The sequence below is a fragment of the Lethenteron reissneri genome, chromosome 63, assembly GCF_015708825.2.
Source record: "Lethenteron reissneri isolate LAM-NWPU_2019-01 chromosome 63, ASM1570882v1, whole genome shotgun sequence".
Classification (NCBI taxonomy): Eukaryota; Metazoa; Chordata; class Hyperoartia; order Petromyzontiformes; family Petromyzontidae; genus Lethenteron; species Lethenteron reissneri.
The window spans coordinates 9,140,781-9,157,053 of record NC_083841.1 but is presented as its reverse complement, the minus strand read 5'-3'; the positions used below and the strand labels follow the sequence as shown (position 1 = coordinate 9,157,053).

The window sequence follows — 16,273 nt, the reverse complement described above, 5'->3', positions numbered from 1 at the left end:
ACAAGTCCTTTACAGACATCAATGTTGGATCTTAACATGACTTTGGCTCCATTGGAACCTCATTTGCCTGTAAAAAATATGATAATTGGTTTTTTACTCTTCTATCTGGCAACAAAACTGACACCTTTTTTACAAGGAGTCATGTTTGCATAGACCATAATACCTGCAGTCATAATGCAAACAAAAAACATAACTCTGATAATGTATGCACTGTCCTTGAAGTTGATTGGTCCACACCCGAGACAGCTTTCCTTAGAGCCTTGTACCAGACAACGCTTGTACCAGGCTATGTGCACCTTGAGGCCACGTAAGGTGTTACGCAACCAATGAAAATATAATGTGGCTCGACTGTTTCGGAGTGAGACCTCTGCTTCTAAACCGGAGCCGGTCATTAGCACACTGGCAAGGTATGGGAAACTCTCCACTGTCTCCACAACTGCCCCATCACCAATTGGAAGTTGTGGGGGTAGAATGTCCGATGGTAGAAAATACCCAGGCAGGTGCTTAGTTTTGGTGGGGCTGATGGTAGGGCCCCACCTCTTGGTGGCAAGCTCCAGATTCAGCAGCAGCACCTCGAACTCCTCCTCTGAGTGAGCAGCAATTAGCAGATCATCGGCATACGTAATGTGGTTGAGCAATAGGGAGCCATCCCTTGACCGCACTCGGGCATCGATCAGCCTCCCATTGTATCTGTACCAGATGGAAATGCTAGCGGTACAGCCATTGATGGCTTCATGAACTACGTGGTCCAAATATATGTAAAATAATGTGGGAGCCAGAGGACATCCCTGTTGCACCCCAATGTGTACAGGGAATGGCTCTGACTCACGGCCACGTAGTTTGATGCGGGGCCGCTCACCATCATTAAGGTCCTTAAGGATGGTGAGCAGTGGGTGAGGGACTCGGAAAGCACGAAGAACAACCCAGAGGCCAGGCCTACTGATGGTATCATAGGCCTTGAGTAGGTCAATAAAGCACACACATGGACTAAGATGCACACATGGGCCTACAGACACACGAAGAAATGGACTTACACTGACTAACATGGAGGCATGCACATACAGCAATTAACACACACGCACATGGACTCAGACACCCACACACATATGGACTCACAAACACATCGACTTACACACACATGGACTGACACACACAGACATCCACTTGAGATACAAACATGGAGTTACACACATATATCGACGTACACACATACAGCGAGTCACACACAGACATACGTGGACTCACACACACATTGACGTAAACACACATATGTACTTGCACACACACATGGACTTAGACACATAGATAGACTGACACACAGCCCTACACACATACACTTGTGACACAGTCATCTACTTGAGATACACAGACATGGATGAACACACACATATGGACTCGCACAAATGCATTGACTTACACACACACATGTATAGACTTACATACACATGTGGACTAACACACACACATATGGACTGACACACACATATGGACTGACACACACATACACATGGACGTACATGGCCACATCACAGACTGGCAGACCGTCGCAGCATCATAAAAGCGCAGCAAAAAAAGGGAAAATTTAGCAAGCTAAAAAGAAAGAGTTTTGTGCACACAAACATTATTATTGTAATATCTCGCAAAATTATTTGTTTGATAATAGTAAGCGAATCAACGGGAGTTGTTTTCTGCACACAAAGATTATTATAGTAATGTTTGTCAACTAAATGTGTTTAATAATATAAAACATTGGACTTGATTTGTTAGTGTAAGAAGCTTGGAAATTTGTACTTACCAAAGGCATGTTGAGGCCTTGTACCATGCGTAGCCCCCCTTCTGGCATACATTGGCGAGGCGGCGGAGTTGGCACATTGCCAGGCTAGGGGCTGGGCCGCTATCCCCCCCCCAGCATCCCCCGCCCGTGCAAGAATAATGTTATGTAAGCAGTAAAATATTATTATCTAAGGAGTCGGTAGTATAAACTGGACACATCGTGTTGGGGGGGTGAAGAGGACGTGACACTGTGAAGAAATATCCGCAGCGTTATGTGTCTATGTGTTGGCTTTAAACGCGTAAAAGGAAATGTCCCCGTAAAATGGAGCCAAGGCCCACCCCCCCCCCCCCCCGCAATTGGCGTCAGTTGGTACGGTCGATGTCGCGCAATAAGTAAATAATTTATAATAGAAACGGCACAAATGTGTTGATTAAACTACTTTAAAGTTTAGGGACGGGAAAACGAAATAGCCTATTCCCACCGCGGGGCTTAGGGCGTGCCGCCCGGCAAATTCTTTTCTACATATTGCCCACCGTCCGAGAGCCAAATCCCCCGCAAGCGCGAGCGCGTGGAGACTTTTATATATAAGAAGAAGAAAAGAAGATAAGGCGCACAGAGACTCCAGTTAACGCAAAGACTACTACAGCCTTCTTTGCAAAGCATTGATTGATTGATTTTGCAACAATTTAAGTAGGAATGTTTGCCCACTCCAGCTCCACCAGTGATGAAGACTCTTAAGCATTCAGGAGAGCCTTCAGTCTCAGGGTCTTCATGCAATTGCATGCTTATGATTTCTGTGACCATTCTAAACATTTCCTCTTCTACATTAATTGCTCTATGTGCCGATTGTAATTGTTCTTCATCTATTGGCACATCTGGCACCTCTTGTTGTTCATCTTCCAGGTACAGCTTGTTCGAGAATGTTGAGTGCATAAAGTTGATTGAATGCATTCTCGAGTCGTCTGTCACGTTCACGATGCACTTGCATATGCTCACTCATCTGTTTTAGCTGTTGTTCATTTGCCAGAAAAGCTTCCTTTGCAGTCTCAAATCGTTGAAATAGCTCTTGTTCACTTCTGTATGGTGTGTATTGAACCAGAAGGCTATAAAAGTAGTGTTCATGATCTGTTGCAAGCACAAAGTGTGGCACTAACAACTGCTGGAACATTTATTTTGAGCATTTTTGTTCTATCAGTGAGCGTGATCATCTCTCTTTCTCTTGCAGAGATGTGTAACTCTTCATATGCATCCTCATCGATATTAACTTGAAGATCGTCTTCTGTTTTAGCGTAATGTGGTTCAAACAACATTGCAAACTCTACCAAGCACATATCTTGATATTGCAAAGGATGCTTTTCGTATCGTTCAAAGCTGTTGGCGCAATATCCAGATGCCTGACCTTGTTCGTTGAATCTCAACACACTGTATCGCTGCTCGGGTTTTCGAGTATTGAGGAAGACATTTTCTTGAACTAACTCGAAGGTTGAGATGACATAATCGGAATACACATTCACTAGCTGAAATCTGTCGCTCCTTCATTATTCTCATGCAAATCTTGAACAGTTTGCGCGACACATCATTTTCTTCACGTCAAATATTCTGTTTTGCTTGCCTGATTCCTGGGGAAAGCTCTATGGGTTCAGATTTTGCAATGTACTTAGCAATCTTGATTTGAAGCTTTCGTGACTGTAGGAATCCATACTCTTTGGTTCTTTCGGTAAAATCACGTAGGTATAAAATAAAATAAATCACGATGTTTAGGGCACTTGCATTGTGCTTCGTTGACAAGGTTGTTGGTTGTTTTACGCCTTATTTCGTGAGTATTATCAGAGACTTCGTATTCCTCCTCCACATTTGGCTAATCACAATCTATTGAAGCCATGACTGATGTTTGTACAGGCATCGATTCAACTTGTGCTGCCATATTTTCTTGCATTGCGTGTCGCAGATGTGATGATGAATCTTCTTCTTCTCGCATCCCTGGATCGGCGATGACATTTTTTGGATGAACATATATGACGTTGATGGTGAATTGAACATTTCTTGATCCTGTTGATGGTCTGCAGATTCGTTCAAGTTCTTCAACTGTGTCACACTCAATTATGCATGCTCTGCCATTGCCTGCCGGTGCACCTTTCTGACCACATGAATGTGAATCATTGAGGTAGTATTTGTCATCATATGCATAATTCCTAGTGATTTGGATCCTGTTATTTGTACGCCAGCCTGATGATTCGTGAACAAGTCATTAAATGCATCCCCGCCCAAAGTCATTCCTTGTGAATCGCCTTCATTGACTGAGTCTTGTACACTTCCAACGAGAAGTGTTTGCTCATCATAGGCTATTGAGAATGAGTTGTTGAACATAATGTAGTTTCTCATGACACCAAAATGTTTGACTTCCAGATATCCATTTGTGTCATTGGATATCCTACATTCTCAAGTTTGGCCAATCGAATGGTTTCATACATTTCATCACCCACAATCAAGTTCACGTTCAATGTGTTTGTGGTCCATATGCTTGGTGGCGGTATAGCAGCTCTTACAATATTTGCCAACACCATTGCACAACATTGAACATCTGCATTTCCCCATGTAAACACACCCTCATTTGCTTGATGCCATGCAGCGCGAACAATTCTACATCTTTCATTGATTGGCGTGTAAGCATTTGCAGGTCCTTGCGGTGGATTTTGCTCCACTGGTTGTTGCGCAGGAATAGCAACTGAATGTACATCAGCGATGGTAGCGTCTTCATTGATTGTTACATCCCCATAAAGTGGATTGTTTTGAATTAGCCAGTTTAGTGCATTGTAAACTTGGTCACGATTTATAGAGAATTCACGTGTGATGTTCAGATTCTCAAGATCTTCTGTGATGACAACCATTCCAGTATTAGCCATTGCCCGTGGAAGTGTGTCACTAACTTCAAAGATGTCCATAGCAAAGAGAACTGCCTGTCCACGGAAGCCAAATTGACCGAAGACTCCACTCAATTTCATTATCTTCAAAAATGGTATAACTCTTGGTAATAGATGTTGTTCTGGCTGTGTTAAGACTCGAATCACATCTGGAATTTCACCAGGATCCAAATAATTCCATTAAGCTTTTGGCGGTGCAGCTCTTTTGTTACTGCTTATGTGTGTCTTGCAACGTGAACACAGTTGCAATGTTTGCTTTGATGACAATTTGTTTGGTAGATAGTGGAATGCATTTTCATTATGTCGTACTCTGTAAATCTCACTTGGATAGCAGCGTTTGGTCCAGACTTCAGAATTGATCGCGGAATATATTGATTGGATTGTCAAATTTAGTCATGTCAGTGTAGTGTTGTAAGGACGGACTTCTGGACTTCTTTATGGCACACACTGTTTACTATCGTAATACACAGTCCCTAGCACACTAAGGGGTATATGGTCCCCTCACCCGTTACCCTCAGAAGTTACAAGCCTCCGGACCCTGCAGGCTGTCTAATCTCCCTGCTCTCCCAGCATCCTCTGGCTGGACCTAGGGGATCTCTCCCCGACCACTGGTTACTCTGAGCCCGAGCCCTGATAAGGGCTGGAGGGCTTGGTCCAGGGTTCTAGACGTCTTCGGCTGACTTGGGTCTTCGTGTAGCAGAACTCTTCCAGAGCTCTCAGCGCTCTGGCTTTTATACCTGTTCGTGGCTGGGTTGTCCAATCCCCGGCCACCTTGTGAGACCCTCTGATTGGTCCTTCCCAAATCTGGGTTTGGATCCTACCTCACCCCATTTGACCCTGACCGTTTGATTGAGCGGGAAAACCTTGTTTACGATCTGCTGTCACAGTTTGCGAACAGCGAGTAGTAACACCACTACATCAGTATTGAGTGCATGAAGACATTGCGATTCATCTTTACGATTTTGCTGTAATATTACATCACGTGCTTCAAGTCTTTGTGCAACTCTGAATTGTGATGTGTTCACGCACACATTGCAATTGAGCATCACCAGCTTGTGGTTTTTTTCTTGAATTCTTGATTGTATATGATGGTCATGGTCTCGTTGCAATCGGACGTCACGTACTTCTGTTGTTTGATCATGCAAACGATCACGTCGTTTCTCAAGTCTGGCGTGCTTTGCCTGCTTATCTTCACTAGCACGCTTTTCTTCGGACTTTTTCCAAGCCTTTTCTAATCGTCGCTTTCGTTGCATTGCAGTTTCTTTTAGATTTCTCTTGCCATGATCCATTGTTTGTTAAACATTTGTCGTAACCGTAGTTTCGATTTAAAGCTTTCGTGACTGCAGGGATTCATCTTCTTGGTTCTTTCGGTAAAGTCACGTAGGAGGGAAGTAATAAAATAATAAAAATAAAACATAAATTATTATGTTTTATTTTTATTATTTTATTACTTCCCTTCTACGTGACTTTACCGAAAGAACCAAAAAGATGTAACCGTAGTTGTTTGTTTTTTTGTTTGATTTGTAGTTTTCCATATTTTGTTGGCACGAGTATAGGACAAATGACGTTGGGTCAAAGAGTGGCTGGCAATGTTTGATAAGTCGGGCCTTGAACTCATGACCTGAGAGTAGAATATTGGAATATAAAAGTGACATTTCGAAAGCTCAAGCAACTTATGAACCACAGACAAGTCACTCTTAAATATGCTAGAGTTTACAGCTCTATATAAAGTAGCAACATTTTTCTTTTAAGAGAAATAAAAATTTCATTCCTGAGATTATAACTTTTGACTGAAAGGCCAACACTCAACCGATTAGTCGACCACAAGCAGCTTCATTTTAAAATGTAAATGGATTAAACATAAATATAAATGGTAATAGTTTACTTTGAATAGGGTTAGTGGAAAAATGACGTCACTAACCTTATTCATGCATTGTCCCATTGGATGCACGACATAATATACACAACTTTTGTAAACACACCAAAGGATTTTATGTGAGTGTTTACCTAAGAAAAGTAGAAATGCAAGAAATAGTACCAAAACAATGTTGCGGCCGAGTTTTGAACTCTCGACTCCTACGTTGCTAATAATATATTTATTTCACAAAAACCTGTTTGTAAAGCACTCGCCAAATAAGGCTTTCATACAAACAATCAATAGCTTTAAACGAGCCCAGTAATTGATTAATTGGTGGCGAATTTGATTCAGGCATGCATTGTGTCTGGATCTGACTGTTTGTGCAAAAATTGGGATCAATTGGACAAGGAGAACTGGACGACATTTTGATTACAATATTTTACCAGGACATACAAACAGATGAATGAAGTATCACTTTTTTGTAGAACTTTTTAGTGAACTTTTAAAGAGAAACGTTGCTTAAAAAAAATGTAAGGAGTTTTTTCCACAACTTCGTTTAACTCGCCCTTGACAAGTACGTCAACGATGTGGCGCCTGCTCCCACATCAACTCTTACTTCAATTAATTTATAACTTTATAAATTAATCTTCAATGTACTACTTTTTTTTGTGTCGAGTAATGCTGGCCGTAACTCGTTCACACACAGCAGGCGTGCCTGAGACACGTGGCACCTGCTTTTTGTGTGAGCCGATTCCACAGTTTAGGGACCGCGGCGATTTTCAGGTAACAAAAATATATAATTAATATGCCGCCCATGAAAAATTTGTAATTGCTTGAAAGGAGGCAATTAATTGATGCCGATTTTAATACAGGCATGTATTGTCACTAGATCTGAGTACATGCGCAAAATTTGGAATTGATCGGACAACAGGAAGTAGACTAACTTTTGATTACAAGATTTGACCACGACAAACACAAGTCAAGTTAAATAAAACCATTGAAAAAGAGAGGAAAGCTGCTGAGGCAGACTGTTTTCAAGGTTTGAAATGGGTTTAGCCCAAGGGTCATAAACAAAGTGGGCGGGGCTCATGATGTTAATGTGAGAAATTAGCATGTTAATTTAAGATCGGAGGGCGACCTCCATGACGAGCGTGCGGAGGTGGCTATGTTAACGTGAGAGAAATTAACATATTTTTGGGTTTTTCGGTAAAGTCTCGTAGATAGTTTAAAAGAAAATAACAAAAAAACTATCACGTTTCGATCGCAACACAAACAATCGTCATCAGGAGAAAAAAATGACGATTGCTTGTGTTGCGATCAAAACGTAGTTTTTCGTTATTATTTATTTTCTTTAAACCTATCTTCATGACTTTACCGAAAGACCCAAGAATATGAATTCCTGCAGTCACGAAAGCTTTAAGTCAAGAAATTAGCATGTTAATGTCAGATCCGAGGACGGCTTCCATGACGAGCGCACGGAGGTGGCTGTGTTAATGTGAGAGCAATTAGCATGTAATGTAAGATCTGGGTTAATGTGTTCATGGCATTAGCGGTTATATTCTAAAGACCCACCTAGAATGTCGAGCAATGCACATTTTGATCACAGTCCAAATCAGCAGAGTCATGTGGCGAGTAAAAAATGTGGGTATTCTCTCACCTCTTGAAAGACGTGGAAGAGAAGACCAAGTATCCTCCAGCGCTCTCCCTTTCTTTCGTGGAGTTCCAACCGTGAGGGAGCGATACATTTCCACATGATGATAGCTAAGTGGGCCTTGCATGGTAAAATAAAAGTAGTTTATAGTTTTAATTCCGAGGCTGTAAATTTTCAATTTAACCAGTGAGCCGGGGGGAAATTACCACGTGGAGACTTAGGCCGCCGCGCCAATCGTTCTTTCGCACAATGCCAATCGGTGCTTGCGTGGCTGACATTCTACCTGGAATTTATTGCCAGTTATTTGCTCTCCAAAGCAGAAATCGGTTCTGAAAGCGGTTACCAGTTTGGCGGTTGTTGTGGAACAGCCCCGTGGATGCCTGTGAGAGCGCGTACTAACTGCTGTGACAACCTCTTCTTGGTTCTTTCGGTAAAGTCACGTAGAAGGGAAATAATAAAATAATAAAAATAAAACATAATAAAATAATTCTCACGACGTTTAAGCCACAACACAAGCAGCCGTCCTCAGGTGAAGAATAGGTCTGTCGAGAAGACGGCGTCTGAATGAAACACCCCAGGCTTGGAGCGTATATTTAAGCTGGGTTGGAGGGGGAAGAGCGCCTTGACAAAATAATTTGCATATCAAGAGGAATTTAGCATATTTATGGGAAATGCAGATATGGGATTAGTTCTACTTGTGAAATGCGTAGGAAGTGGGCGGGGGGTGTCAAAGTCATTATGCCCGTGCATTATGCAGGATTAGCAGCATCAAAGGGAGGGGATAGGGGTAGCATTAATAAAGGGAAGGAATGTTAATAGAATGTGGCTGCAGTAACTAAACCACCACGTAAAAAACTAAAGTATAAACTACATAGTATCTAAATATACTATGTCGCAAAAAAAAGAATATGCTTCCAGCTAAACTTTTTTCCTCTTACATCACACGGGTCTACCCCATACTATATACTGCCATAGACAAACCCAACATTAAATTATATACTGTATTACTATACACCACCCTATACCTTCGACTATACATTGTAATATTACACTATGTATTATTCTACCCACCCTACTGTATATCACACTGCTGTATATTCACTATACAATTACGATACTATATATTACTTATACATTGTATTAAACATTACAATTTTATACTATTATCATACAATCTGCTATACACTATACCGTTGACTGTCGCGTGAAAGAAACTAAGAGGAAGCAACGAAATATGGCAATGGGAGAGTGGTGGTTGGAAACTTGCAGCGGGGCAAAGAATCCATTCCTTGCGGAGAATACAAGATATATAGTCAATGCCAGTGAGTGGACTGCGGTCTGAAAGTCACTGTAAACGTGAACACAATCAGTTAAGATCCGAAATGGTTTATTACGTCCTTCCAATGATTGCTGAGCCAGAATCCATCTTCTCGGTTGAAATTGTCTCTGTGTTTGTATATGTGGATCGCCTCATGAACGAATCTCTCATGGTAGCCATATGGCTTGCAGAGAACCTTTGTCTTGGAGAAGTCAATGTCATGTGAGCCCACTGAATTGTAACAGTGATCTGCCACGGCTGAGGTGTTTGTCCTACCATGTTTCAGGTCTGCTTTATGTTCACGGATGCGGTCCGAGACATGTCGTTTGGTTTCTCCAATGTAACTGCTACCACAGAGGAGAGGACAGCTGCTTGTGTTGTAGCCGAAACGTCGTGAGAATTATTTTATTATGTTTTATTTTTATTATTTTATTATTTCCTGTCTACGTGACTTTACCGTAACAACCAAGAAAGCTTTAAATCTAAATGCTGTGACAACGTTCACAAATGCATTCTTCGTGTGGCTCACATTGATGTAGAGCAACGGTTCTGAATTTACCTTGAGGTGGTTGAGCCAGATGATTTATTGTGTTAGGAGTGGTTGAGGAATATCCCTGTGATGGATGCCTCCTTTGTTTTTGTGTGATGAGGCATTGAGTCTGTTATTTGGACATATTGGCGGTGCACCATAACACACTGGTCCTCGTAAAATAGTCTAAAATTTCAATTTGAATCAGTAGATCTGTTTGTCAGTTTTTATTTGACCCTATCGCCAGGTTTGACACGATTCAAAGGTTTAATCAGTCTCCTGAGACTTGCTAAAAAATGTCGGTATTGACCATTGATTTGTGTCCCGTTGAAGTTTCGGGCACAAGCCAAATCTGCCTTTGGAACACAGCAGCCAATCGTCATCAACTTGGGTGCTGCTCTACGGCAATAGACTATAAAGCTTTGTGGTCAGCCACTCATAAACATTCTGACCGCTTTGACACAAGAACTAATTTTGACGCACCATCATCACCCCGCAGGATTTTATGACCGGGGTTGCGAATCGTGGAAAAATAAATAATGATTGCAAAAAATGTGCTTTTTTAAATGTACACCGTGCACCTCCGGTGTACCGCCAATACGTGGAAATGTTCAGTGGTCTCTTTTAGGTGACCGCAGTAGCACAGTGGGGAGTTTAATTCCCCATTTATGTATCATCTGCTGCTGCTGCTATCATTAGTACGGGTGCGGTTCAGGGGCTGTGAATTATGAGCTTAATGGCAAGAAGATCATGGGAAGAAACAGGAAACCCGAATGAAAGCCATAAAACAGTAATGGGGGGGCGGGAGCCCATACAAATTCCATTCAAGCACACACTCACACTCGACAATAGGGTGGGACAGCATACAGCGAATTTTCTCACTCAAACTCACACTAGCAGAACCAAGGGTGCAGCATACAAACTGCACACGGAACAAGTCTGGATTCGAACCGAGATGCTTCTTGCAGTGAGGCACAGGTATTATACTGCTGTGTTACTACTGCGTTACTCCTGCTGCAGCCCACTAACTTGGCTGTTGTGTTCCCGCAGCTGCATTCGGAGAGGGAGAGAGACAGCGGCGTCATGGAGGAAAGGGACGAAAGTGTTCAGGAGACGGTGAGAAAAGCCAGCGTGTGGGAGTGTAAGAGTGTGGAAGGGAGTGTGAGAGTATGGATGATAGTGTGAGAGTATTGATGGGAGTGTGAGAGTGTGGATAGGAGTGTGGGTGAATGAGAGTGTGAATGGGAGTGGGGATGGGAGTGTGAGTGTTGATGGGAGTATGAGGGTGTGAATGAATGAGAATGTTGGACGTGGTGGATTTTGACCTTGGCAACCTCTTGCCCCCATCTCTCAGCTGGTGAGTGGCCTGGGTTCAGGGCAAGCATTGCTGGGCCTCGACTGGCATCTTGGGGGATTGCTCCTCTATAACACAAAGTACACACGTGACGGTGCGTGGACTCACACCACACACACACGCTACACGCGTGACAGTGCGTGGACTCGCACCACACTCATACTACATTCATGACGGTGCGTGGGTTCGTACCACACACACGCTACATGCGTGACGGGTAGTGGGTTTTCACACTACACATACTCGCTACATGTGTGACGGTGCGTGGGCTCGCAAACAGTAGTATAGTGGTTATCGCACTGTACTATGAACCCAGCGACCCAAGTTTGATTCCGGCTCACGGCCAACACGACGGACGAATATCTGAACCAGTCCTGGGCCACCTATAGGTTGACTCAGCCTTAAATGAGTACCTCGTGCGGTGTGTAAACATCATCACTGGGGAGACAAAGGTGTTCGGGCGTGATGCTGGCCAACCACCCCCTGCGTGTGCTGTGCCGACCTTCATAGGCGCTGCTACTTACTAACAGCACTTCCTCCAACAGTCCGTTAAGGCTATACGGGGCATCTTTGTCTTGTGTGTGTGTCTGTAGGAGGCGGTGTGACGGGAGGGGGAGACAGTGACGCGATGCTCGTGGAGTGTGAGCGTGACGCCAGTATGAGCTGCCCCGTGATGCGCACCCTCTACAGCGAACTGTACAGCATCTTTTCCTCCCTACAACAGCAGCAGGGTGCCGGCCCTGTCGACAAGAAACAGTACGGCAGCCGCCTCTGGCGGGCACATGCGTACCAGTAGGAGGCATCTGTGTGTATTTCCAGTAGTCGGTACCTGTGTGTGACACCAGTAGTAGCCACGTGTGTGTGTGATACCAGTATGGGCCACGTGTGTGTGTAATACTAGGAGGAGGTACGTGTGTGATGCCAATTGAAGTCACATGTGGGATAGTTATATGAGGCATGTGTGTGATACCAGTAGGTGCCACGTGTGTGTGGTACCAATAAGAACTACGTGTGTGTGATTCTAGCAGTTGCCACGTGTGTGTCATACTAGTGGAGGCACCTGCGTTTGATACCAGTGTAATGACGCCGACACACGTTGTACTTGGAGCCTTTATTTGACACACTGGGCCCCGCTTCTGGCTTGACTCTTGAAGCTCCCCGAACATCCCCTCCTCTTGTGCTCTCCCCTTTTAAACCTTTTGAGCCTCTTCTCACGAAACTTCTCTCACTGTATTACTTTCAGCCAATCCCTGTCCTCCCTCAACGGTTCTCAACCATCCCTCAACGCTCAACCTCCACTTCCCACCTTTTTCAGTTTGAACCTCTCCTTCAATCCCTTCATACCTTCCCTCCCGACCAATCACCATGGAGGCCTCTTTGCACCAAGTGGAGGCCTTGGCCTACTTCCTGGTAAAGTCACGTAGAAGGGAAGTAATAAAATAATAAAAATAAAACATAATAAAATAATTCTCACGACGTTTCGGCCACAACGCAAGCAGCCGTCCTCAGGTGAAGACCAGGTCTGTCGGGGAGACAGCGCTGTCCAGCCTACCAGCTCAAAAGAATTGCAATGCATGGCAATTTTGTTATTCACATCACCAACTCAAATGTGGCCATCCCAACAGGTAGCAGTGAAACAGATACAAGTCTAGGCCGGTTTTGATTCCCATGCGGCATCGTAAGTGCAGCATGGGCATCTGTGGGGACACCACTCGCACTGCTTGTAGGCAACAATCATTCACATCTTTAATTTTTCTGCTGTGATTGGTTTTCCCATCATATAGTGATGTGGTTGTGTGGTGGTTGGGATGTGGTGCTGGTGTGGTTGTATGATGTGTGGTGCCGGTGTGGTTGTGGTTTGGTGCCGGTGTGGTTGTGCTGGTTTGGTTTGTGTGGTACCAGTGTAGTTTTGTGGTTTTGGTGTCATTGTGTGGTGGTGGTATGGTTTTGTGATCCTTGTATGGTGCCGGGGTGGTTGTGTGGTGCTGGTGTGGTTGTGTGGTAATGTACTTCTGGTGTGGTTGTGTGTTTCTGCGGTGGTTGTGTGTGTAGTGGTCATGTGGTGGTCATGTCGTGTGGTTTCTTTGCAGGTTGGTGGAATTTAGCCGCAGCTACCGTTCAGTGATGAGAGCAACCATGGAAGGCTTACAGAAGATGGCAAGTAAGTCTGTCATGGGGGAGTCCTGGTACTTCTCATCAAGATAATGGAACCTAAGTTAAACTTTAGACGAGAGTTGCATCACTATTCCCGACTTTCCCAAGAGAAAAACAAAACCCCAATGCCCTTTACATTGGTGCCAATTATTCTGTTTTAACACGTAGGCTAATGGATAATATTGATTCGTGATAAATATTATCCACTAGCCTTTTGCCCATCCAAGGACGGGTGTATTGCAGTAAATCTGAAACTTGTAAGCGAAAAGCAGACCGCGATGTGGTATTCATTGCACCCCTTTGTGTGCAATTTGTAAAGCCGTGGTGACAGACAATTTCATTTAAAGGTTATAATTCCTTGTTCATCCTGACGTCATTTTTAGTTCTATGTCTCAAAAGCGTTACGGAGATCGCGTGATGTGGGGGTTCTGCCTTTGTAGTGAGGGTTATAAGTTGACGCTGAGGAGGGGGGAGGCGCCTCGCCCCCTCATGTGGAGGGACGTCACCCGCTAATTACTAATGGAGGGGGGGGGGTTGTCCATTTGGAGGACGTCACCTGGTCATGATTATTAATGAGGGGGGCTGTTCGATGTGGAGTGACGTCACCTGCTCATAAATATTAATGAGGGGTGGGTTCATGTGGAGGACGTAACCTGTTCATGATTATTAATGAGGGGGGCGTTTCGACATGGAGTGACATCACGAGCGTTAAGGACAGACATTCCTGGGGGATTATAGTAGGTATAATAAACTCCTTTAAAAGATCTAATCTAGATTTGAAGTTTTTGTGACTGTAGGGATCCATACTCTTGGGTTCTTTTGGTAAAGTCATGTAGGTATAAATTAAAATAAATAAAATCACGACGTTTCGATTGCAACACAAGCAATCATCATCAGATGGGAAAACTACAGCAAGAATTTTTTTTTTCTGAAATGGGAGAGAGAGTTGCCATGGTAAGAGGTTCTATCGGTAAGAGATGAGGAGGAGCAAGGGGGGAGAGGGAGGGTTGGGGGTGTGGGGTAGGGACAGGGCGAGCGCTGCGTGGTGTAGTAGTACCTGTTTTTGACCCCGCTGTGGGGTCCACTTTCTGCCCCGCCTCCCTCCCCTTCTCTCTCCCCCCCTACTGCCGAGGCCGGATATAACCTCGTGCCACGGCAGATCTTTCGCCTACTTCAGCAGTTTATTCTTGCTGTGGTTGTCCCACCTGATGACGATTGCTTGTGTTGCGATCGAAACGTCGTGATCTATTATTTTTCTACCTACGTGACTTTACCGAAAGAACCAAAGTGTTTACTTGTTTTATTGCCAGAAAGGATAAAACATGTTCTTTTGTATAATTTGGATACTGGAAAAAAGGTCCCATAGATATAACTGCTCGACCCAAGCTATACGTATTCTGCTACTGGCATTATCTTAATAATGATAATAATAATAGTTCAAATTATAACGCGCGCAAATTTGCGGACATAATGGCCGCAACTCAGAGGCGCGGAGCCGAGCTCAGAGTCGCTCGAAAGCATGATTATAGAGGTGAGTTTTTAAGTCTCTCTTGCAGGAGGCGATTGAGGTGATGCTGCGAATGTGCAGAGGGATAGCATTCCAGACTGTTGGGGCTGCCACCGAGAAGTGGCGCATAGACATGACCATCATGGATCTTGGTATCAAGAGGAGGTCGTGAGTCGCGCTGCGCAAGCATCTGCCGTGTGCTGCGCTGCAAGTTGTCAATAATGAAGAAAGGTACGGCGGGCAGGCGGATATGAAGGCATTGTGGCAGAGGCAGGCGATCTTGTATGTGAACCTACTGGCGATGGGTAGCCAGTTGAGAGTGCGGAGACAGGCTAGTGCAGACATGGGCAAAGCACGGCCCGTGGGCCGTATACGGCCCGTTGGGCTTTTTAATCCGGCCCGCCGAACTTGTCCAAATATTAAATTAAATTTTACCTTCCTCCTGTAATGCCCCCATTTCCCCAATAGATGGCTCACTTTGACTGGGAGAGAGAGAGAATATTCGTATGAGCAAATCATGTTTCTTTTGAAAGTAAGTTAACAGTAATATTTGGGTACAGTATTGTTTTTGGAAGCATTCACTGTGATATCGTATGAACGTTTACTTAACCGCGTCATCGTATGAATGATGCGAGAAGAGATTAACGGGTTCTTATGTTAGCGATTTACGTACTCGGCGCTTTCGCTCTCTAAATTACGGCTTGAATGAGGGGGAGGGGTATGACTACATCACAAAATTAATAACAAAAGTTATCTACATAACTGTTACGCTTTGTGTAATTCAACAAAACAAACAAAACTTAACTCCGAGTTCTCTCCGAATTTCACGAGTCCGTTCTAGACCCCACAGTTTTTTTACAGAGTTTTAAGCACAGAAAACATAATTAAAGTTAGAAAAATCATTAATTATACAAACTTTTCAATAATTTTCTTCTTCACTTCGATTTAAATTTTCTTTAAAAACTTCTTCTCACCAACATTACCACTCATTACCACTTTCTCCGAAGGCAAGGTTGTAAAAGAATACATGGTACAGACAGCAGACATCTTGTGTCCAGAGATCAAAAGCAAATTTGAAAAAGTCAGTTTATCATGCAGGACTGTGACTCTCCGTGTGGAACTGATTGATAAAAATATAGCCAGTCAATTCAACAAAAAGTCTGATTCCTTTGAATTATATTCACTAGCACTGGATGAAAGTACAGAC

At 43.7% G+C, this 16,273-nt stretch overlaps 1 protein-coding gene across 4 annotated transcripts in view; it reads left to right on the top strand.

The window, feature by feature from the left end:
• Positions 1-16,273, top strand: part of NUP85 (nucleoporin 85) — a 92,692-nt gene that overhangs the window by 5,965 nt on the left and 70,454 nt on the right. For 3 of the 4 annotated variants that reach the window (XM_061577209.1, XM_061577211.1, XM_061577212.1), the window contains 4 exons: positions 11,102-11,167; positions 11,406-11,499; positions 11,999-12,161; positions 13,496-13,566. In XM_061577209.1, the coding sequence (XP_061433193.1) occupies positions 11,102-11,167; positions 11,406-11,499; positions 11,999-12,161; positions 13,496-13,566 (394 nt within the window). Of the gene's footprint in view, positions 1-3,774; positions 3,802-11,101; positions 11,168-11,405; positions 11,500-11,998; positions 12,162-13,495; positions 13,567-16,273 lie in introns of those variants that run through there. The other variant, XM_061577210.1, reaches the window with a different exon arrangement.